This window comes from Saccharomycopsis crataegensis, assembly GCF_037102585.1.
Source record: "Saccharomycopsis crataegensis DNA, jcf7180000000087, whole genome shotgun sequence".
Taxonomy (NCBI): domain Eukaryota; kingdom Fungi; phylum Ascomycota; class Saccharomycetes; order Ascoideales; family Saccharomycopsidaceae; genus Saccharomycopsis; species Saccharomycopsis crataegensis.
This window is the reverse complement of record NW_027043831.1, coordinates 510,150-533,736: the sequence shown is the minus strand read 5'-3', so window position 1 is coordinate 533,736 and position 23,587 is coordinate 510,150. Positions and strand designations below refer to the sequence as shown.

The following is a 23,587-nucleotide window of genomic DNA, read 5'->3' as shown; positions in this document are numbered from 1 at the left end:
TGCTCTTTCCCTTGGAGATCTTTTATTGATGGTTTTATTTGTATAGTTGTTTACTACTTGTTAATATACTGGCCAGTATGATGAGTAACGAGAGTTTATGTAAATGAATTGGTGATATCTATATACATTGGGAGGTCCTACAGCAACCGAGGTTGGGAGGAGGTGGGGGAGCTCGAAGCTGAAGTAATGAGTTCCGGGTATTTATTTGATATAATAATGAAATTCCCACCGAAATAAATCGAACCAGTGGTGACAATGTATGTCCCTCGGTTTTATGTTGATGGCTCGTCATTTTCTGTTGATCTGTACATTGCTGTGACAAATTTTGGGCAAATTGCTGCTCTTCGACATGACAGCTTTTTCTATATCTTTACTAGCGTTGCCGTTCTGGATCGCATTAGGAAATCAAGATTAAAAAAATCCCCATATGTTCTCCATAAACAGTGATGCAGATATAGATGTAAAGATATAAAAAGAACAAATATTGTACACACTTCCTTGCCTAGGTACCCCATATAACCCCAGCAATGGCAAAATAGCAACGTGGGATAACCCTAACCCTGAAATTACATCAACCCTAGAAAGAAGCAAAACTGAAGCATTAATAGTAAGGATTGTAGGAATATGCAAATTAAAATTACAGAGGTTACTATTCGAAAGTATAGGAAATGTAATAATGTGTATCAGATCTATGAAAATTAAAAACAAGGAGAATTGAAATAAAATAATAAAACAAACAGGGGAAATAGAATCATGAATATATAAATGATATTATATATTTCTAAAGAGAGAAAAAAAAAAACAACAAGAAAAAAAAAAAAAAGCAACACCATCCAATCATTATCATCGTCATCATCATTTATGCATTCATTCATTCATTCACTCATCAGATAAAAGCCATGCATGCACATATAGTATAAAATTTGTATTTTCATAATAATAGTTTCAAAAAAAAAACAAAAAAAAAAACAAAGAAAAGTTGAGAGAACATTTTTCATAGGATACCTTGAATTAAGCTGTCGACAAATTCAGACTTTATCTGTATTGAATCATTCCCTTGCTTGTTATCATTATTTTTCTTATTATTGGCAGTATCAGCGGCATTAGCAGCAGCTTCATCGACTGGATCACTACTACCTTCTTCTTCTTTTTGCTCCTTCTTTTCACGTTCTTGCATCACAAGTTTCAATTTCTCTTGTTCTTCAAGACTCATTTCTCCCAAAACCCCATTGACCAGCTGCATCACTTGATCCATTTCATCAGGGGTTTTGGCGTCGGCGGCGCCGATAGTCATCATCTGTGATTGTAAGTATTGGTTTTGACGTGAAAGAACGGTGGTTTCTGATTGTAAGTGAAGAATGTAATGGATGGCTTTTTCCAAAATCATTGACTTGTTGAGCTTAGGAGGTTCCACTGGTTCATTATCAGAAGAAGTGGTGCCCGGAGATCCATTGGCAATGTTGGCACCGGTACCATCGACAACTCCTCCAATGTTGAACGCGGTTTTTTCCCCCATCACCCAAGGGATGATCTGTTGGAGATTGGCGATCTTGGTGTTGATGTTGATTCTATAACGCTTTTCAATTTTATTATGGGCTTGTTTTTGATGAGGGGTGAGTCTTTTGCGAGGGGCCCTTTTCTTCTTTGGTTTAGCGGCGGTGGATTTGGCAGGTTTGGTCACCTCCGCTTCCTGTGCGGTGGTCACAGCTCCCCCTGTCACTACCAGCGCGGAGGCGGAAGAAGTAACCACGGACGCCGACACCGATGACAGTCTCGAGGATGACAAAGAGTCACAGGCTTTTTGCCGGTTGTCCCCAAAGTCGAAAGTGACCTTATGGTTGTTAGGACTGGTGGTATTGGTGGTATTGGTGGTGTTTGATTGTGGTTTATTATTGGCCAGGTCTTGCTGGGATAATGCTGACAAATTTAGCAAGCCGAAATTAGGAGATGAATAAGATTTTAAGGCGGCATTGGCAAACAACTTGTTGTCATTGCTATTGTTGGTATCCATTAATGATTGTAAGTTTGTAGTCGAGGTAGGGTTGGAAACAAAAGATGCAACATTGGCAGGGGCATTAGAGATTGAAGAATCAAGGTTGAAATTCATCAAGTCGCCAATGCTGTTGCTCATGGATGAAGAGTCATTCATCATGACTTGCAGACCATGGATAGGGGAATTGGTCAACGAATTGTTCAAGCTGTTAGGATAAGTGTTGGTGTTGGTATTGGTGTTGGAAGTTGTGGTGGTGGTGGTGGCATCGGACATCGAAAAGCTAGGAGATGAGTGGGTGTTGTTGTTATTTTGCATGTAGTCCAGGATATCGGTGTTGATCATGTAGTTATTTTGGCCGTTGCTGTTGTTAGGGAATTTCCTGTCAATCAAGTCGTTCAACCATTCATCGTCTTCGGACATCTGGTCGTTGATTGCTGTTGGGAACTTGCTGTTACCGTTGGACAAAGGCCAAATGTTGAGGTCTTCCTTGAACGAGGTCATCACTGTAAATAAGATCTATTGTATTGTGTTGTGTTGTGTTGTTGTATAGGTAGGTACAAGGCTAAGTGTGTATAGCATATAATATATAAATATCAGTGACAGTATGGTATGTGTGATAAAAAAATAGAGAGAGAAAGAGAAAAAAAAAAAAAAGGTTAATAAATTAACCACATACGCAGAGATTACGATTATATATATAACCTTTTTTTTTTCTCTACTTTTTTTTTTTTTTCATTTCTGTATGTGTATAAAGAGCATTCTTGCTGTCTTGCTGACAACGTGCATATTATCATGTTTCTGCCCTCGGTTCCCCTCGAGGCGCCCCCCGGCCACCGGAGTTTTTTCTTGTTTTTTTCTTGTTTTTTTTTTTCAGTTTGTTTGTCGGTGGGAGTCGGGTCACACACTGCAACGACGGGTGCCGATTAGAGTTAATTAAGTCTAAAACAGATCTATCTGTTCACCACTCCCAATTGTTGTTCTACTCTGTCTTGTCTCTGCTCGGGTCGTCTGGGAAAGTTTCCCACAGGAGAGAGAGAGGGGGTAGGAGATACTCTGCCAATTACAGGGAAAATGCACGTTTTTTTTTTTTTTTTTTTCCTTCTCTCGTCTTTTCTTTTGTAGTTGCCCCTCTATTATATTATGTGTTATTATTAATGTTGGGAGAGGCGGTCCAAGATATTGATAAGTAGTATGAGATGCAGTACCCCCTGTGGGTGATTGGCTGTGTTCTTCGCCCCTTCCCCTCCTCACGTTGTATTTGATGGAGGTTGGTGGTTCTTCTCCTCTTTTTTTTTTTTTTTTTTCCCAAACGATGATGTAGTGAGCGAGTGTCGGTGGACTTCCCCCTCTCTCTCTCTGTCTCTCTCTCTCTCTCTCTCTTTTCTGCTTCTCCGACACCCACGCAATTTGCCAACAAAAAAACAAATGACAAAAAAACAAAGCCAAGAACATCGCTAAGCTGGAATAAATTGACCGAAATTGGAAAACACCAATACTGCCATCTACAATGATTGTCGTTCTATTATTCATATAATAACTGTTTTACATATATTCAGATCCTTAGATATTATTCACATAGCCTGTGATTGATCCATGGGTTTGGAACTGGCGTGAGGCAAAAAGAGGGGGTGCCATTCACTTAAAGAGAAACTCCGATCGGTGAATGAATGATGAAGTCAGAGAGCGGAGGAGGTGGGGCTGCTTTGAGGAATCCCTATTGTGTTTCCAGCTATGACCTCAACGAACGGATGAAAAAGAAAAAGAAAAAGAAAAAGAAAGAACGGTATGCGTTTCTTTTGATTATTCGCTATTGTAGTTTTTCCGTAACGTTACATCTTGTAGGAAATATACAACGTTCACGTTCCCCCCTCCCCTCTCTCCAATTCGATTGATCCATTAAAAAACATAACATAACAAACACCACAGACCTGTATGAAATGCCCATACCCATAGAATAAACAAAACCGTGACATGTGGATCAAAGCTGAAAAAAAAAAATGCTAGTTATTGTAATCGCCAAGCTCTCATAATAATAGCTAGGCCCATGGATCATCCTGGATTATTTTTATTTTTATTTTTTTTTGTTGGCTTGTTTCCCCTCCCGCCAACTCCGCATCCACATTGCCAACTTTCGGAAAAACCTCTTCTGGCCTGGAAAATTCCAGTTAGTAATCAGAGTTTCGGATCATTCCTTTTTTTTTTTTTTCTTTCTTTTTTCCATGTGATGTAATCTCTTCGTAATGAATATCATCGTGTTACTGTTTAATCAATAAGGTGTATCGACTAGCTATTCATACTGTCATCATCTAATAATTATTAGACACCGTTTAATATAAGACCATGGTCATTCTCCAAGGTCCATAATAGTACTCTGATCATTATACAAAAAAAAAAAAGTCCTAGACGAGTTCATCATAGTCTTTCTTATATTGCATACAGAACAAGTAGAAGAGACAAAAAAACGCAGCGTCTGTTTATTAGTTTACATTATCTCATACGTTAATACCGTATAAGCTTACTTTTAATCAATCAATCGCTACTCTCAATGCTACTGAGGCATTGCAAGAATTACAGGTATTGAAATTCCTCCTCCTCCTCCACCTCCTCCCTGCTCAACCCAACATGAACATCCCCAACAATACAAATATAGTCTTTCTTTTCAAGGAAATAATAACTCTTTGCAAGTACAACTCACTACAAAAGCATAAGAATACAGGAAAGAAAGCTTATCACTTAACAGGCAACCCCGGGTGGTGGGTGCTAATATAAGTCCCGGCAGTACTAATTTGATTTCGTGGATTAATTATGTTACACCCGTTGGAGAAGCCTGGGGGTGTTGCTTATACACCCAATTGCAAACCTACTACACATAGATAGATGATAACATAAGGAAAAGACGAGACTCGGGTTTTACTTTTCATGGGTGGATGTACTTGTGATAATCTTTCACTGCGATAAAAAAAAAAGCATTACTGGTGATACATGACATCCTTTGGATAGCCCCCCGCGAGAAGGCTTACAGAAACTATGCTTAGTGAGAAGGTTTTTTTTACCGAAACTATATGGATGGTGTTTGGAACAATTGTAATTAATCATCATCAGCTTTGATAGATATATCCATCTATCCATCCATCCATCCCAAGAAAGAAAGATACTTCCTGGCTTTGCGTTTGAGCAAAACCGCATGATCAAAATATACTTTGCATGTATGTTGAGGAAGTGAAGTCAAAGAGAAATAAATACGCACCCCAATAAAATAAAATTAACACACCCACCACGGAAGATCATCAACCCTCGGGTTTGAGTTAATCTGAATCGATTCAATCTTGACCGGAACTGAAATTGTCTTCCAAGAAGTTTCAGACACAGCCTAAAGCCCAGTTGGTGTCGGAAATTTGTGTCAAAGTGGAACAAAACAAAGTTTATAAATAAATCATATCATCGTGGTTGATTAGTTGCATATTGCACACCACCGTGTTCCCTCCACCAAAAGCATAAAAAAAAAAAGAGAGAGAAAAGAAAAAAAAAAAAAAAAAAACTGGGTCTGGAAATTCCACCCGCCTGGCTGATACAAAATTTCAATGAGTGTTCAGATAATCAATCCTTAGAACGTAATCGTGGTTCTAGTTTCTTCCAGATATCCCTGCTTATTGCACCGCTAAACCACTGTTTCGTTAAGCCACATCCTGGTGTAACACTCAATTAGCCCACCCATTTTTTTTTTTATTTATTTATTTATTTATTTTACTTTTTCCCTAATTGCATTATCGCTCGTAAAAGGGACATTCGCCCGATAAAGCAACATCGTGTCATTTCATTACACTGTGCACCTTTTGGCTATGGCAGTTTGGACTTTTTACCAAAACTAACAAATAAACAAAAAAATAATGCATCCCAAAAAAAAAAAAAAAACATGACAGAATGATAGTTTGTTTGTTTGTTTTTGCTTTTTATTTCTTTTTCACTCGGGGGTGTATAGTTCAACCCAAGTGGAAAAAAAAAAAATAACTTTAAAATTTTTATGCTACTAAAAACTTGGGGTATAGAAACCGGTATCTAGAAATCGAAAGAAAAAGACCATCTCCCCTCGGTGATACAGACGGCTCTATCCAACTAATAATTTCAAGGTTTGTGATCGGGTGGACTAATAGCTCCCTGAAGGGACGATAACAGAATGATTTCTCGGTATGCTTGCGTCGTCGGATCAACTAGTGTGACCTCTCGGATTAATTTTTTGATCTGCAATGCGGCTACAGTGCCAATCCCATGGATATATCGTCCCACCTTTTGAAACAACGTATGGTAAGATCGGAAGTGGTGTCTTTAATGGTGGGTGGGCTGAAAAATAAAAGTATTCTTTAAAGATACGTTTGGTCGAGGAAAATAATTATAATTAAAATCACGCTTCATGGATAGTTGAGATCATGGACAAAGTTCCCATACTATGCAGAATTAAGCGGCGCTCCTAAAATGTTTTGTAGCAGCAAACTGGAAAAAAAAAGCAATGTCGCAGAAACTTACCAGAATATATGCTAAAGATCATTGAGTGGATAAATAGAATGACATAATTTTTTTTTTTGATTACATGGATTCTTTACAGTGTTATTATTAACAAAAATAATAATAATAATATGAACATTAAATTGAAATAGTAAAAGATGAAAAACGAAGTTAAAGCATGAAGAGTGTCAAGAATTGAAAAGAAGCCAGTAAGTGCCAGAAAGAAATGAAAGTGTGATACCACAAAAAAAAAAAGATTAAAGAAATTAAAAAGGTCTCAGAGGTATAGTAAATCAATTACTTCACTTCTTACAAAGAGACAATTTCGGAAGCACCGGACCCGTAGCTGGCTTGAGCAATTTGAATTTGAGAGTCAGTAATATCGTAAACAACATAAGCGGATCTCAAGAAACCATCACCGAGAATGTAGTAGTTGGAACCAGAGTCCAAGACACCGACCAAACATTCATCGGAAGCACCTTTAGCTTGACCGTTTAAGTTGTACAACAAGTCACTGAATGGAACGGTGATGGTCTTGTCTTCGAAAGTGAAGGTGAAGTCTTCACCCTTGGTAGAACAAGAAGTAGTATAACCACCGACTTGGGAAGAGTAAGTACCGTATTTAGTACCAACTGCCTTGGCAACGTCAGATGGGGCGTAGATCAAAGTGGTACCAGAGTCCAACAAAGCTGGGTATGAAGTGGAAGCAAAAGTGTTATCGCCAGATTTGACCCCGTCTAAGTTGACGAAGAACGCCACGGCTTCCGAACTAGCAGAGCCAGAGTCATCGATGTTGACAATTGATAAAGTTTTCAAATCACCAGAGTATTTAGATTTGTCAACCGCGCCGAACAAAATCGAGCCGGAAGTGGCTTCCAAGTTATTCAAGTACAAAGAGTAAGCGGCTTTAGAAATGATCCCTTGGTTGGCCATTTGCAATGGCAAGTTGTCATAAGTGAAAGCACCGGTATAAGATTGGGCAGAAGCTTCATTACCTTTCATACCGACCCCCAAAATTGATTGACCAACGTTTTGAGTAGTGGCATCGCCGAATTCCAAACCAGTGATTTTAGCCCCACCGATAGTAACGGTTTCTTTGGCCCAGTCACCAGAGGCGGAAGACCCATCACCGTAACCAATTTGGAAGCCAGATTTGTCCTTTTTGTAAGTGGAAGACTTGGAGTTATCGTAAGTACCATAGTTGGATTTGGTACCGGCACCTGGGACCCACAAATCAGAAGAACCAGTGTCGACATCGACCTTGATTTTTTGGCCAGGGGTACCGATTTCGATTTCCGCCAAGTACAAAGAGTATTCGTTGTCTAATTCCAAATTAATCCCGGCAGATGAAGCGGCTCTAATGGCTCTTCTACCTTTGAATTGTGATTGAGTTTCGTTGGAAGCACCGTATCTGATAACGTTGAAGTTAAGTTGTGGTGGGGTAGTGGTGCTTCTTTCAACAACTGGGGCAGCAGTGGCAAAGGAAGCCAAAGAAGCAGCAACAGATAATAAAACGGAGGCAGATAATTGCATATTGTGAATTGAAGTGGAAAAGAATTGAAAAATAAAGAAAAGAGTTGAATTGAATTGAATTAATGATTTTGAAATAATAATAAAAAGATACATCCGAAATTATCCAAACATGAGCAGGGTCTCATCGGTATTTATATACGATAAAAAAAAAAACTAGTTCAATGGTATATCTTCTCATTTCTTGTCCGTGATTGAAGGACACTGAATGTCTAATTTTAGTTGTGTGTCAAGAAATTTTATGAGGCAGCAATACAACACACATTCCGTGCTATGCATGTTCAAAAATGCCTTTGATGGGGGAGGTTAACACAATTTTGCCAGGCTAAAACTCCGCCAGGAACTTCCATTATCCATTTTTTGAGGCCGTGTATTATATAATTTTTGCCAATGATCCTTAGGAACACTAAATGGAACTGCGGTAATTTGTTTTGTTTTGCATTGAGGTGTTATGTTTCTTTTTTTTTTTTTTTTTTTTGCAAGACCGTATCGTACTTAACGATGGGAAATCCTTCCTCCACAATAACAACTAGCAGATACCAATTTGTCTCCACAATGGCACAATCGAGTGATGATATATTTTTCTGACACCCCAACAATAAAACAAACGGCGTACAGAGGGCTGGAAATATTATTGTCTGTATTACAATCAATAGCCACCAGTATATTGCAACGGCAATCATTTTTCTTGGACTCAAGTCATTATTGTTTTGCTCATCATGGTATCTAGAATGCACAAATGGTAATTACCAATAAATAGCTCTACTAGATGATTCAGTACTATTTTTATTCTTTCTGAGCCACTCATATTGGAAGGCTTTGTCATTAATTGTACAGGGGTGTAAAATCAATCAACGTCATCTTCAAGGACTGATAGTAAGTACTAGTGATTCTGCTGAAAATCTTTGAGAAATTATGATATGAGAAATTCACACACAAAATATCTCAGGGTCCTTGAAATATTTCATTAATAATGACTCTATTTTTTTTTTCATAAACTGACCATCTCTTTCCATTTTCACAATATAATCATCCCCCAAAAATTCTTACCAACCGCCTTGAAGAGAAAACATCTCTGATTTTCAATTTAAATACTAAAGAAGTCTAATATCTTCATAATATTCCATAGTATTTCCACTTTCTTTCCACTTCTGTCTGTCCTTTTATATTTAAATTACGATATAAATCATCCAGATCAACGCGGGATTATCAGACACTAACTAACTACAAGGGGGGTCGTAACTGACTACTCGATCCATCCACATTCACTCAATTACCAAGATGTGATATATATAAACATATTTTACTCAAAATAACATTTTTTTTTCTATTTCTATTTCACAAACAACTTTTCAGATCTCAAATATTCATTCACACTTCAAAATGTGCCCAAACTCTCTCCATTGCGCAGCGTTTGCATTTATCTAGCCATCGCTAGATATATCTTATCTATAGATAGATAGATCTCTGTTGAATCCTCCTCATCAAAGGGGGGTTCCACACCTCAACGCCTCTTTTTTGACCTGGCTAAAAAAATACATCAGTGTCCTTTTCCTATCCTCCCATCCCCACTGATCGGGGTGTCTGTCTAAAAGCGTCTTATTCTGGTAATAACAAAGTAGCTGGCAACTATGCTATATAGAGTAATAAATTGATCAGTGAGGGTGTGCAACACCATCTGACCGCATATACCCAAACACATTTATTTACTCATTCAATTGAAATTCATGGGGGCAACAGAAAAGTTTACACGGTTTATGTTTCCTGAATATGGTAATAATTGTTGTCAGAAAGGGGGGTCTCGCTCAAAAATTCAACCTACGTTACTACTCTGTAGTTATCTGATCTGGATTTTTGAGATACGGAATTAATTGACAAGTCTTTTTTTTTTTGGAGGATGATTGCTGATGCTAACAAATTTTAAAATGAACTTCAAGGAGAGCCAATTCGGCAAACAAGAAGATAGATGCAATGGAGATAATAATTTGTTATCAGATTTAAATAAATTACTCAAATACATTCCTAAATTGACGTCTCTGAGTATGTAGTCTCGTAGTTTTAAAAAAAATCCCTTCCTTAAGACAATAATAAACTTCAATAAAATATTATCATTTAGACACCTAGTTTGTCTAGGTCGGCCAAATAATGTAATCCCTCAGGGCCAAAAAACTGAATTAAATTCGAGGCTCACTTGAAGAGAGCTATATTTGGTATAAAAAGTGTGTAATGCAAAAATAATAACTACTGATAAGCTTCAATATCCCCAAAAATTATTGGGCACTGGCATTAAAAGAATGTGTGTATTATAAATCGTTCGTTCATTCGATATCGCATCATAAGTTTGGGTGAAATAGCCTATTTAACTCACTTTTTTCTCTAAATTGTTTCAAAATAATAGCTCCATCAATCCAGTTGGATCATGCACGATCTAATCTGGAGATAGCAATATCATATCATTGACAGTATAATTGGTTGATTACGGATCTTCCGATGAGATTTGTCAGTATATACCTCCCAGCCGTTGATAACCGCATGACAGAAGACTTTTTCATTGGTAGAGAGAGCTTCAAATAAAACAAACATGCCAAGGTAGAACTAACTAACTAACTAACTAACTCATTCAAGGATTATTTGATAAATTCTTAACGGGAGACCGACAATTGGAGATAAGACATGGGTTTGTGAGTGTTTATTAATTGCAAATGAAATAATAATAATGAAAAAAAAAAAGGGAATCAATTGGTTTCATATGGGAAAAAATATATGCCTCTTTGTCTTTTTGAAATCAACTGGGATGATAATTTGAAACAAAGAAAATTGGGGGTTTAGACGTACAGGGAAAGTTTCCTAAGTTCACATTACTTATTCACTTATCTATTTATTCTATTATTATTTCATTATTTATCAGGCGAATATCGAGTTTGTAAAATAGTGTTACTTAAAGAAGGTTGGATACAGTTGTGGTGTTGTTTTTTTTCTCCTCTTTTGATTGTTTTTGGATCTAGATCACATAATCGAAAAAGGGCAAGCTGCAAGAAGCCTTATTCAAAGGGGTAAAAGTAACGTCAAAACTCTTATCGGAGAAGAGCACAGGAGAAAGAAAAGTTTTTTGTTTTTTTTTTTTAAAAAAGAAAAGAAGATGAATAATAACTTATCAAGGATTGTAAATGATAGCAAAGTTCTTACAGGTGCCTGTTATCTTTGTGAATATGATATATATATATATATATATACGTACATGTTGTCATGATTCATACACAATCACATGATGATAGATAGATAGATAGATAGATATGGAATGATAGATAGATAGATATGGAATGATAGAGAGATATATAAATTATCAGTGTAGATAAGGACGGGGGGTTGTGTATATATTATATTACATTATATTATATTATATTATATCATATTATAATATGATTGATGTCTCCCGATAACTCCTGTTGGTTGCTATTGTTATCATGACCGGGTTGATGCCAAAACTGCGTCATAATTACAATTACCAGAGAGAACTAACTATACAACCTGAGTAGCAGCAGCAAACACACACAATAATAATGTAATTGTGTGTGTGCCTTCCGTTATCTGTTGAGTTTTGGCGGCAAAAAAAAAAAAAAAAAGTGCCCCCACGGATAACGGGACTGCAACTCCGTCGATGCCGTGGTTGAATGATAGCACAAACAAGTACAAACAACAACATCAACCAGTGTCATTTACTGTGCAGGGAGGGGAGGATGGTTGTTGGCATCAATTGCTATTGTGGAGCAATGTTAATGTTAGATGGTCCATGTATACTTACTGTGTTATTTCTGTGTATCGATTGATGGATGGACACACCCACCCACCGCTGGATCGGTGTTTCCCGTTTTGTATGCACACCGACCCAAGTTAGGGCCGATTGACCACAGATTGTTGCACGTTTTTTTTTTTCAGCTATCAAAGATTTTTCATCCACTTATCATCGGCAGCCTTGAGATAAGCATATAAGATATCTGTCTCGTCGCCCTGCCTGCCGTGGGTGGGTGTGTTTATCTGTTGCTGTTTTTAATTTGTCATCCCACACACAATAGTTAGTCTCTTATTTATTTACTTATTTATCTCTCTTTCTCTCTTTCTCTCTCTCTCTCTCTCTTATCTTATCTTATCTCTGCCTATTTAATCTATCCCTTTATCCTTATTTTTTTTTTTTTTCTCTCCTTCTCTTTAAACACCCCATATTACCTCCACTACCCGAAATTTTTCATCCCATCAATCAATTATCAACAATATGATCTCTCTAAAAAGAAACCATGACAAGATCTCAGAAAACTACAGAATATTCCACAAGCGACAAAAAATGGAATTCGATATGTTCAATCAAGCATTGAAAGATTTGGAAAGAACCTTCAGTTTTGATATCACCTCTCCAAAATTACTGATAAAGAATAAGGGCAACAACTTCAAGCACTCTAACAACAGCGAGTATACTTGTACCAACATCAAAGGACACAACACCTCCATAAATGATATTCACAATGATAAACTGCCAATTATCCAACAATCAGCCGTCCCAAAGTTGATCATCCATCCCCAAACAGATAATGTGCCATCGTTGACAGAATCACTGGGCTGCTGCAACAATAATGAGCACAATATCTATCAATTGAAAAATAACAATAATCCTCCAAGCACCATCAGTTTGAACTCTCCTGGTGATGATTACAATAATACCCGCATCACCAGCAACGCTGTTTATTATGCCTCAAAAAACATCAATCCAGAGATGCCAGTGATCTCAAAACTTTTGGAAGATGATGATCTTCCACAAGATACGGCGAGCCGGAAACAATCAGGCTACCAAAATACTTTAAATAAACAGTCTATGGAAATACAACAACAACAACAACAACAACAACAACAACAACAACAACAACAACAACAACAACAACAACAACAACAACAACAACAACAGCAACAACAACAGCAACAACACGATCTTCGAAACTTGAAGAAATTCCAATTCCTGATATACTTGGGAGACTTGAGTTTCCAAAATCAAATCAAAGACTTCGAAGAACGTGAATACATCGAAGACTTTGTTTTTGATGTCGCCAACTTCAAAAGAAATATTGGCAACATTCTAGAAAATTAAATTGGCATTGCTACCACTATTATATTATAAAAACCTATATTATTACCACCACATCATTTATTATATTTCTGCCGTTACTACTAATATCCATCACCTCATTCACCATACTTTACCCATTATATTTCAATCATTATAATCTGCGCTCATCATCATTGCTATCTGCTTCCATTAGTTATTATTATCTACCTTATTCATTTGTTGACTATTTATTGGTTCACTAGTCGTTTTATACCATCAATCTCATTCATTTTATACGATCAACCTTTCATTCTTCTTTACTCAGTAATGTGAGAACCTATTATCTGTAGCACTCATTTGACAAACATTGATATTTAGATAGACATAACTTTATCCTTACATCATGTAATAGTTATTAAATAAGGGGTATATTATTAATGTTCTTGTACCAATTAAGAAATGCAAGTTTCAAACTATTATTATGTATCACATAAGTCCTGATATAAATATAAAACTCTCTTGAGAGTTTCTGCCTTCCATGCTATGTCTATTTGAAATAATCTTTGATTTCTCCGTAACAATGATCATTAATATTAATTTTTTTTTAAAACATAATCGTTAATATTGATTATTTTTTTTAAAAACATATAATGAGTCCAGCAATATTTAGGCCTCCAAGAATCAGCAGTATGTCCTTTATTATGAAGCACTCCAAAACCAAAATCTATTTCTATCTTTGGTCGGTCCTTTAACATCAACATTAAATATGGTTCGATGTGCGATTTATGGTATTTTTACACACCGAAAGAATCGTAAGCGTTTTCCAACATTTTCATTTGTATCGGTTCTTTAAGAGGATTTTTTTCAAAATTCACATCTTTCAATTTTAGACTTCCTGGAATGATCGCTTTGGCAATTTGCTCTATCAGCGTGAAGTTATTCCTGACAAATTTAAACTCTCAAGGTTTTTCAAGCTTGACACATAATCTAAGCTTTCCAATTTGTTTTGAAATAAAAATAAATATCGCAAACGAGGATAATTCAAAGGAAGATCGATTTTTTGGAGGTTGTTTTTGTGTAATTTAGTTTAATAAGGCTGGGAATATCATTAATATTTTCAAATGAGCTGAGATTATTATCATGCAAACATAATTCCTCGAGGTTCTTCAAGCAGGAAAAGTTCATTTTGATTGAAGTAAGTTTACAATGGGCAACTTCCAAATATTTCAAATGCACTAATGATTCCAAGTTTTTAAGTTCCGCAATATCATTATCCAGTAAACACAATGAAGTTAACCGATCACCACATAACTGGTGGTCGATCTCTGTCAAATCAGTTGCACTGAGGTTCAATGTTTCCAAAGAAGATATTCTTGTAAATGGCTTCATAGATACAATGTAGGTTCCAAAATTCATCGAGGAGTCAAGTGAAAGTTCTCTTAATTTTTCAAATTTGGAGAAATCGACGGATATTTTTTCAAGGCCACAACATTGGTATTTCAATATTTCTAAAGATTTCAACGGTGAATTCTTGTCATCTAGAACCTTGATGATATTACTGCTAATTATTAGTTCCGTCAACTTCGGATAATTCAAAGGCTTATCAATTGCCACAAAATCATTCTCTTCAACATTCAAGGTTTTTAAATTGGGTATCGAATGAATGTTTTCCAATGTTGAAAGGTTATTTTCTGCCAAATCAAGGTTTTCCAATTTCAAAAAGATGCTCAAATCTGTAGTCACCTCCTCGATTTTACTTTCTATCGCCATTAAGGATTTCAAATTTAAGCAACCTCCTAAACCTCCCAATTTGTACAATGAGCAGGCAGTCAATTTCAAGTCCTCGAGATTCTCAAGAATGATGTCATCCGAAAATCCATCGAATTTGCAATCAACGATAATTATCTTTCTCAAATTTTTCAAATTCATGAGCACGTTTTTGAATCGTGAAAGATTGAAACAATCTTCTATATATAGCTTCTCCAAAGATTTCAAGTGACTAATTTTTGAATAATCCACATACGTCAGACAAAGCGACAACTTGTTCAAAGTTTTGAAATCCCCAATATCGGAAAAATCAAACTCGAAGTCTGGATTGGATGCGTGTATAAACCCGTCCATCACGGCCGTTTGATCTTCAATATCAAATTCTAATTCTTTTAAATTCTAATTCTTTTAAATTCGGATATCGGTCAATTGAAAAATTCTCAATGAAATCATGGCCTTTGGCTCTGTAAAGCCAATAAAGTTCAAAGGTTTCCAACTTTGGTGCAATGAAGTGCTGGCAATCAAAAGGCTCACGACGATATATAAACATATAAAACCGCCTTAATTCAGGAAATTCTTTGGAAAACAAACGGGGGTTTTGCCTTTCGCACGCTATTACTACTAGTATTGTTCTCATAGCCTTCTTCACCAGACAAATCGTCATAAAAACCATAATGTTCTTCTTCAAAAGATGGACCCCTAAGATTGAGGTCTTCAATCTTTAAATTTTCAAGCATCGAGCAATCAATTTTGCTTAATAACTTTTCGGGACTGACATCTTCAGGTACCGTTACGTCCAAACTTCTTGATGGCATACGGATATTAATGTCAAGGATATCGCCTAATGATAAATGCATCAAATAAGGTATCTCATGGATGAAGGTCTCTACTGACCGAATTTTATTCTCAAGAGAACTGATGTGACGCCGTAATTCGAATAAGAATTCTATTTCAAACACCTCAAGAATCTTTTCAATAATTTCTACGGGCAAACTTTCAATGGATATTACATTATTAGCCATGTCCACACCTCTACCACCATTAAGCTCTTCTTCTTTGCAACCCATCATTGTATACACACCGGGAATCAGATATGGATATCATTATAGCGGTTGGTAACCGGGGTACTAAGATAATTTCTCAAAAAAAAAATAACCGCAGTGTGCACTTATTGCTTATCAGTAGTAGCATCGAACTGGCTATCGCTAACCTGGGCAGACTCATAGTTGCGAATAGATTCTGAAGTGCGTTTATATTTGTTTGATATAATATATATATATGTGTATTAAATTTTTATGCCATATAAGTGGTATATGATATAAACACATAGAAATTGATTTGAAGCCAGAAATCCCGAAGATTTTCATATTCTCTCTTTCCCAAAAAGGGATTCCTAAATTCTATCAAACGAGACACAAAATGTTTACAATCAAACATTATGGGATCGTCTCCAGTATCCATAATAAGCTCTTTTAATTCCGGAAATTCGTCTACTAACCAGTACCTTCTTTTTCTTTTTTTTTTTTTTTCTCCACTAGTATTGTCCTGATAGTCCTCATCAAAGGAGTTGTGGAGAAACTTTTTTTTTATAGTCAGCGCCCATCCCTATTTACTGGGTCACTAATCTTCAAGGATTCTATCGCTGAGCAATTAATATTTTCTAATAAACTAGTTAATCTGAAGCATTCTGGAAGTTTGATGTCCAAGGATCTCAATGGTGTAGCAATAGGTGTACCGTAGTCATTAAATAATGTTAATTGATGCAATTGAGGTAACCCATCAAGAAAGGTTTCCATTTGATGAACCTCAGTTTAAAACTTGTGAGTTCCTGATGACTTTTGACAATATAAATTCCATATCTTTAATGTATTTCCGGAATTTTGCAAGTTTCAACAACTGTTTTGCGCGAGCTGTTATTATACCACAGTCTTGTTTGCATTCAACACTCTCAGAATTTGAATGCCGGTCATTATTAATCACTATTACACTAAAAAAAAATATGTCCAACAGCAAGGTCAAGAATGGGTGATAATCAGAGCTGAATTGCGAGATCAGCGGTGAAAAAATGATCAATCCTATACCAAATATATTCCGAGTTGATGGAGGGGAACATTAGTCAGTCCAAAACATAGTTTTCAGCTACCGCTAGATAGCTTCCATATTATAAAACTTTCTCAGCCCGTAATCCAAGAAACGCATCTGCCGAGAACGACCAGTATCAGCTTTGGAGCCGCCACTGCAAACCGCTCCACAGTCAAAGTATATCATCAAATCTTGTGTGTCTTTTAACATCAAGTTTAATGGAGGTGTCATGTAAAATTTTTCACGGTCTTCCGAATAGGGCGCATTTCTAATACCACATTCGTATTCTCTCGGTTTGATCACTTCATAGATGGCATTTTCCATAAAGTTCAATTTTAACGGTACACTGGATCCACTGGATCCACTGATATCTTTGGAAATTTGGTCAAAAACTTTAAATTTATTACCGCGTAAATCCAACATTTGAAGGTTTTGCAATTTTGATAAATGATCCAAACTTTCCATTTTGTTCCGGAGCAAGTAAAAGATTTTCAAATTAGGGTAATTCAAAGGTGGGCTGATTTCACGTAAACAGTTACTGTCCAAATTTAAAGCCTCAAGATTCGGAATATCGTTAATGTTTTCAAATGAGCTGAGTCGATTGTTTCCCAAATCTAATTCGCTAAGATTCTTTAAGTGAGCAAAATTCGTTTTGATACAAGTAATACTATTATAAGAAACATTCAATTGCCTTAAATTGATCAATGATTCCAAATTTCTAAGAACAGTAATCTTGTTTTTCAGCAAGTTCAACGAAATTAGCCGATGAAATAATTGACAGTCAAATTCGACCAAACCAACTCCTTGAAGATTCAATGACTCTAATGAAGACATGTCTGCAAAATGTTTGATTGAGAATATTGAATTTTTGCCTTTACCCTTCACAGATTCAAATGAGAGTTTTGCTAGACTTTTGATCTCAGAAAAGTCGGTAGATATTTTCTCGATTGCACAAAATTCAGCTTCCAATATTTGCAAAGACACTAAGGAAGCAATATTTGCATCCAATTTCTTGATAGGATTGTCACTGATGAATAGCTCTCTCAATTTTGGCAATAATAGCGGTTTGTCTATCGATTTTAATAGGTTGCTTCTGATATCTAGGGAAACCAAATTGGGAATCGAGTGGATATTCTCAAAAGATTGAAGTTTATTAGCCCACAAGTTAAGAACCTTCAACTTTGAGTGGTTTGTTAAATTAGTGGTGAAATTCTCAATACTGTTTTGTTCCGCAGATAATAATACCAAATTTAAACAATTTTTTAAGCCGCTCAAATGCGATAGACGGCAGTTATTCAATCTTAATTCCTCGAGGTTTTCAAGATGGAGATCATCAGGAAATTCATCGATTTGACATTTAATGATTGCTATTTTTTTCAAATTCTTCAATTTTTGGAAATCGCTCCCAATCTTCAATGAAGGTGCACTGTCCACTATAGATAAAGTCTCCAATGCAAGCCAATAACCAAATATTAAATTATCAATTTTAATCTTGGAAAATCTTATATGTTTCAAATTTTGGAACCCCTTAGTTTTAGAAAAATCGATACTGGCACAATCCTGATAACTTGGCAGGAGGCGGGAACTCAATGATAATTGTTCTAAATTTGGATATAACTCGCTGGACAAATTAATAATACAGGTAGGTTCGTCCGAAAAAAAATGAAACTCCTCCAATTTCGGTGCAATAAAATTTTGACAATCAAGGGTAGCAAATCCATAAATATCCATGCAAAAGTCCCTTAATTCCGGAAATTCCTGAGCAAACCCATAATTTTTTCGTACTTCTTCTTCAGTGGTAGCGGAATCATCCTGATCATCATCATCATTGATTGAGCCATTCTCATTGAAATTAGGATCTTCCCTACACTCCCTATCGTTAATCTTCAAGACTTTAATCACTGAGCAATTGATGTTGTCTAATAACTCCGAAATTTCAACATATTTAGGAAGTGTCACGTGTAAAACATTTGGCGGATTATTAACAGATACACCATAAACACACTGCAATGATAGCTTGCTTAAATGTGGCAACTCACGTAAAAATGTTTCCACCTTATGCGCCTCGTTATAAACTTTTGTATTCAGCATTGATGAGAGAGACTCTAATACCACCTCTTTGATATAGTTCTTGTACTGTGCGAGCTTTGGTATATGTTGAACTGAAGTTTTCAATCTTCCTGATCCTGTTTCGAATCGGAACGGAGATTCCAATGACGGGGAGAACTCATTCAAAATTATTGAGCGGAAAAGAGTAGCATTTAGAGGCTCTACCCAGAAAGGGTGTGAATGAAACAGAGTCTCTCTTCTCAATTTCAATAGTGAGGCTCGTGTACTAGAATCACAGAATTCAAAGATCTGAGCGTGGATTTCGGCAGGTAAACTTGAGAACAGAATGCGATTATTAACAATACTGGAATCCTCAGAACCACTTAGTTTCTGGTGCTTGTACTCCATTCTCAGAATATATATTTTAAACCAATTATGTTGACACAATACCAGCCAAGGACTCCTGTGTTATGATACGGATTCGTCCTGATCTAAATCGCCAGCAGCTTATGCGGGTAACCGCTTTCTTTTTTTGACGTATATCACCAACTACGAGAGTGTATAACTCTCAAGCATCATGACAGTTCTATATTACACATAAACCACATTGTCTTAGTATCTGATGCTTTTCAAATTGATGCATATATTTATCTATACTTGAGAATATAATATATGTTCTATTTTCTTGATACCATCATCATCTGAGCTATATAGTACCTTTATTCTCACATTGATCACTACAATTCAATATTCTTCCCAAAATTCATCTGAGCTATATAGTACCTTTATTCTCACATTGATCACTACAATTCAATATTCTTCCCAAAATTCATCCTCGGTCATTTATAGAATCTCCAAGAGTCGCTAGTTTAAAACTTTCTGAATGTTTTTTTTTTATTCGAATCAAAGAAATTACCACTATCAGTGGGACCAAAATATGACTTTATCCTCAAATTCTCTTGGTCACATTCACCCCATGCGTAACCCAATAATTTCAGGTATAGTTGAGAATGTTGATTCAAGTTGATCGCTATCAAAATATTGACATATTTGGCAGAAAATTTTTCACAGGCGTTGGCTACAGACAAACACGCATCACTTGGCTCATTACCTAGTAGTTACAGCTATCGAACATTGGAATAAATTTCTGTGTTTGATTCACCATTGGCATGTTTATCGGAGCTCTAGTTAAGAACCCAATCGAAAGATTTTCAAGTTCGCTGCATCGCAATACTAGTTTGGTCTTAGGATTATCAATCTGAAGCAATAAAAGTGCTGATACGCTTCAAAAATCGACTCTTTATCCATTTCGGCCTCTTCATTTCCAACACCAAACAAAAGGGACCCCAAATATCAGAGAGTCTCCCAAATAAACCTTGTAATTGAGGTTTAAGGATTTTTGAAAATACTTAGGGATATTTTTCATGTCCATTGGAGATGAAGAAGCAAATTGGAAAATATTGACAGAGGAAAGGACTTAAAGCATATAAGAAATTGCATATCAGATCTTTGAGGTGTTGCTATAACAGCAAATCCATATATTAGCAATTTAATACTAGTTTTGCTCTTTTCATACCATCGAAAATTTTAACAATTTCAGGATCGCTGGAGCCAATTATCGCCACAATTTTCAGATACCATTCAAATACCTAGAATCTAGAAGACCACCCAGTAATGACGGATACAGGTGGGATGGATCCAATTGACAGCCTGGCCGCTTTTCTCTATTTACCATAAGAATTGATCTTCAAAGTTATAATTATCATATCAGTACTTCGTTGGTTATGATGCTTCGACCAATCAAAAGCTTTTTTTTTTGTATGTTGGTTACAGTCAACTACCATTAAGTTTGTTAACACACTATAGATGAAAGAATTCATAATCTGTAAAATACAGAGCAATCCAGCAGCACAAGCTTTAAAAAATGAAAAAAAAATTGATTTCGCCCAGGATCGAACTGGGGACGTTCTGCGTGTTAAGCAGATGCCATAACCAACTAGACCACGAAACCAACTTGTATTTTTTGTTTGTCAAATCAATACCGATATGATTATTAGATGACGGCCGGGTTACCCCCTAAATATTAATCTGGCTATAAGCTTTTCAAGACTTTTTTGGCCGTTAAATATTCAAAAATTATCATTAGTATAATACTGAGTTCTCCTTGAAAAGTTATTTCACCATTATAAAGGAAGCATACAGTCGTATTCATAAGAATAGGCGGTGTAGTAGTTTTAATGCGCGGGTAACCCTATTGATATTTCTGCAGTTCGTTGCACACACTTACTACATTTCAACAGCTTGGGATCTGAAAAATTCAGTTGGGACCCTCGCATGAATGATCTGATATTGATTAGTTCTGTGTACATTATAACGTATTTTATGAAAGGATAATTGTCATGATCTCAAACCCGTTTCATTGATTCCTTTTGGAATCGGCTCAATCGATGAAAAATTATTCTTTTTCAAACTCAACTGTTCGATGTTTCTCAAACTTTTCATTTTGTTTTCGAAATTCCAAACTTAGCAAATAAGGATAATTCAAGGGAAAATCAATGTTCCGCAGCTCATGGTATGCTAGATTTGAAAATAAAATTCCTGTAATATTGTTGATATTCTCAAATGAGCTGAGTTTATTACCTTGCAAACACAATTTTTCAAGATTCTTGAAACTCGCAAAGCTTGTTTCGATAGAAGTAAGATTATTATAAGAGGTATCTAAACTTCTCAAGTTGGTCAATAGTTACCAGTTTGTGAGCTTGGTGAGTTTTTTAGACACTAATTTCAACTCCACTAATTTATCATTATGCCGCTGGTGATCAAGTGCCATTAAGATTGTTTCTTTCTAGATTCAATGATTCCAAGGAGATAATATTTGCAAACGGCTTGACAGAGATTTTTGGCTTATCGTCTTTGCCGTAGCAGTAACCATGCTTCAATGAAAGCCTTTGAAGGTTTTCAAACTTAGAAAAATCAACTGTTATTTGTTCAATACAACAGAATTCAGCTTTTAATTCTTCTAAAGAAGACGCTAATGATGCAATATTCTCATCCAATGCCATTATTTCGTTGTTACCAATAACCAACGTTTTCAACCTTGATAGAAGCAAGGGGTTGTCTATTGACTGCAATCTATTGCAGCTAATATTAAGTGGTGTTAAATTACGAATCGAGTTGATATTTTCAAACGTTTGTAGTTTATTTCGGCTCAAATTGAGAGATTCCAATTTTTTATGGCTACTGAAATCGGTAGTAACTACCTGCATATCGCAAACAGTAACGGATAGTGATTTCAAATTTAAACAATTCTCTAAATCACCAAATTCAGTAAATGAGCAGCGATCCAACTTCAAATCCTCAAGGTTTTCAAGCTCAAGGTCCTTTAATAATCTCAAGGTCACTCAAAAAATTGATCAATTCGCAATCAATGGTTGATAGTGAAGTCAAATGCTTTAGAGTATTGAACTTCTTGCCAAAAATGTAGGACACATTTCCTAATGTAGCTCCTCTAAACCAGTCCAATATCTAATCACCGAGTAATCACTTAACTAAACAGCGACAAATTCCGCACGCTTTAATTTTTTAAGCTCTTTTATTCGGGAAAGATCAAGACGTTTTTCATCATGTTCCTCATCTTCACCAGGGTCCCCACGATATAACAACAGTAGCTGTTCCAAATTTGGATATAGATTACTCGAGAAGTTCCGCATTCTCTCGATCTCTTTGTCCCAACTAAACTTGAATTCCCTCAACTTTGGGGCGATGAAATCTCGGCAATCAAACATATGGGAAGAAGTGGTACCCACAATAAGTGTTTTCAATTCGGGGAATTTACGGGAGGTCTATAATAGTTTTGCGCTCTTTCGTCCTTGACAATACAATTCCCTAAATTATCGGAATCACGTATTTCATCACATGAATAGTATCCTTCCCAAAACTGCATGAGCCTATAACACCAATTATCAATCAGCAAGTATTCCAAATTAGACCCATTAACACGGGCTGAAAAACCCAGTAAATAAGATATATGTATTAAATATAATTTCCAAATGACGTATAGGTAAATCAACGTATATACCATAGATGTCCATTAACACTAAGTTATCCACGATTGGCAGCCTTGATAGCCGACTTAGAAAGGCTCTTCTTACCAAACCAACTTTCTTGGAACGTTATGGTAATTCATTGGTCTGAGGTAAAAGAAAAAATATATCCCGGATATTCTCCCGGTACTTCAATAACCTTGGCAAGTTTTCCACTGAAAGCTGTAGTCTTCCCATTTCTGAGAATTTGAATCGAGGACTTGGTGGATCTGCCAGCCCGTCGATCAATATTGAGAAAAAAAAATAACATGGTCCAGAACCTTAGCAAGATCAGGATCAACAGCGGCTTTGAGTTGGTATCTTAATTTAAACAATGATCCTCTAGTTTGTGCAACACATAATTTATAGATATCTATGATGACTGGCAAGGGTAAAGTAAACTAGCAAATGATATTCTGGTGCCACCGGTCTCCTGAAGTTTTTTGTCGCTTGCGATCCAGCATGGTTCCTAAAAGAAATACAAACTAGCAT

The 23,587-nt window shown here is 36.2% G+C and overlaps 7 protein-coding genes across 7 annotated transcripts; 1 reads left to right on the top strand and 6 right to left on the bottom strand. All coding sequences in view use genetic code 12, as the record gives it.

Moving 5' to 3' along the window:
- Positions 1-994: 994 nt before the first annotated feature.
- DASC09_054150 (basic helix-loop-helix domain-containing protein) lies at positions 995-2,494 on the bottom strand (the record flags this gene model as incomplete). The annotated part of the gene is made up of 1 exon (XM_064999014.1): positions 995-2,494. One exon carries the CDS (start codon positions 2,492-2,494, stop codon positions 995-997), a length of 1,500 nt encoding a protein of 499 aa, XP_064855086.1.
- A 9,799-nt stretch (positions 2,495-12,293) lies between these two features.
- DASC09_054140 (uncharacterized protein) lies at positions 12,294-13,157 on the top strand (the record flags this gene model as incomplete). Its single annotated transcript, XM_064999013.1, has 1 exon — positions 12,294-13,157. The coding sequence occupies one exon, from the start codon at positions 12,294-12,296 to the stop codon at positions 13,155-13,157; it is 864 nt and encodes a 287-aa protein (XP_064855085.1).
- Positions 13,158-14,156: 999 nt separating this feature from the next.
- Positions 14,157-15,236, bottom strand: DASC09_054130 (leucine-rich repeat domain-containing protein; the record flags this gene model as incomplete). Its single annotated transcript, XM_064999012.1, has 1 exon — positions 14,157-15,236. The coding sequence occupies one exon, from the start codon at positions 15,234-15,236 to the stop codon at positions 14,157-14,159; it is 1,080 nt and encodes a 359-aa protein (XP_064855084.1).
- A 212-nt stretch (positions 15,237-15,448) lies between these two features.
- DASC09_054120 (uncharacterized protein) lies at positions 15,449-15,949 on the bottom strand (the record flags this gene model as incomplete). Its single annotated transcript, XM_064999011.1, has 1 exon — positions 15,449-15,949. The coding sequence occupies one exon, from the start codon at positions 15,947-15,949 to the stop codon at positions 15,449-15,451; it is 501 nt and encodes a 166-aa protein (XP_064855083.1).
- A 525-nt stretch (positions 15,950-16,474) lies between these two features.
- DASC09_054110 (uncharacterized protein) lies at positions 16,475-16,678 on the bottom strand (the record flags this gene model as incomplete). Its single annotated transcript, XM_064999010.1, has 1 exon — positions 16,475-16,678. The coding sequence occupies one exon, from the start codon at positions 16,676-16,678 to the stop codon at positions 16,475-16,477; it is 204 nt and encodes a 67-aa protein (XP_064855082.1).
- Positions 16,679-17,027: 349 nt separating this feature from the next.
- Positions 17,028-19,421, bottom strand: DASC09_054100 (leucine-rich repeat domain-containing protein; the record flags this gene model as incomplete). The annotated part of the gene is made up of 1 exon (XM_064999009.1): positions 17,028-19,421. The coding sequence occupies one exon, from the start codon at positions 19,419-19,421 to the stop codon at positions 17,028-17,030; it is 2,394 nt and encodes a 797-aa protein (XP_064855081.1).
- Positions 19,422-21,832: 2,411 nt separating this feature from the next.
- DASC09_054090 (leucine-rich repeat domain-containing protein) lies at positions 21,833-22,798 on the bottom strand (the record flags this gene model as incomplete). The annotated part of the gene is made up of 2 exons (XM_064999008.1): positions 21,833-22,413; positions 22,585-22,798. 2 exons carry the CDS (start codon positions 22,796-22,798, stop codon positions 21,833-21,835), a joined length of 795 nt encoding a protein of 264 aa, XP_064855080.1.
- Between the last annotated feature and the right edge of the window lie 789 nt (positions 22,799-23,587).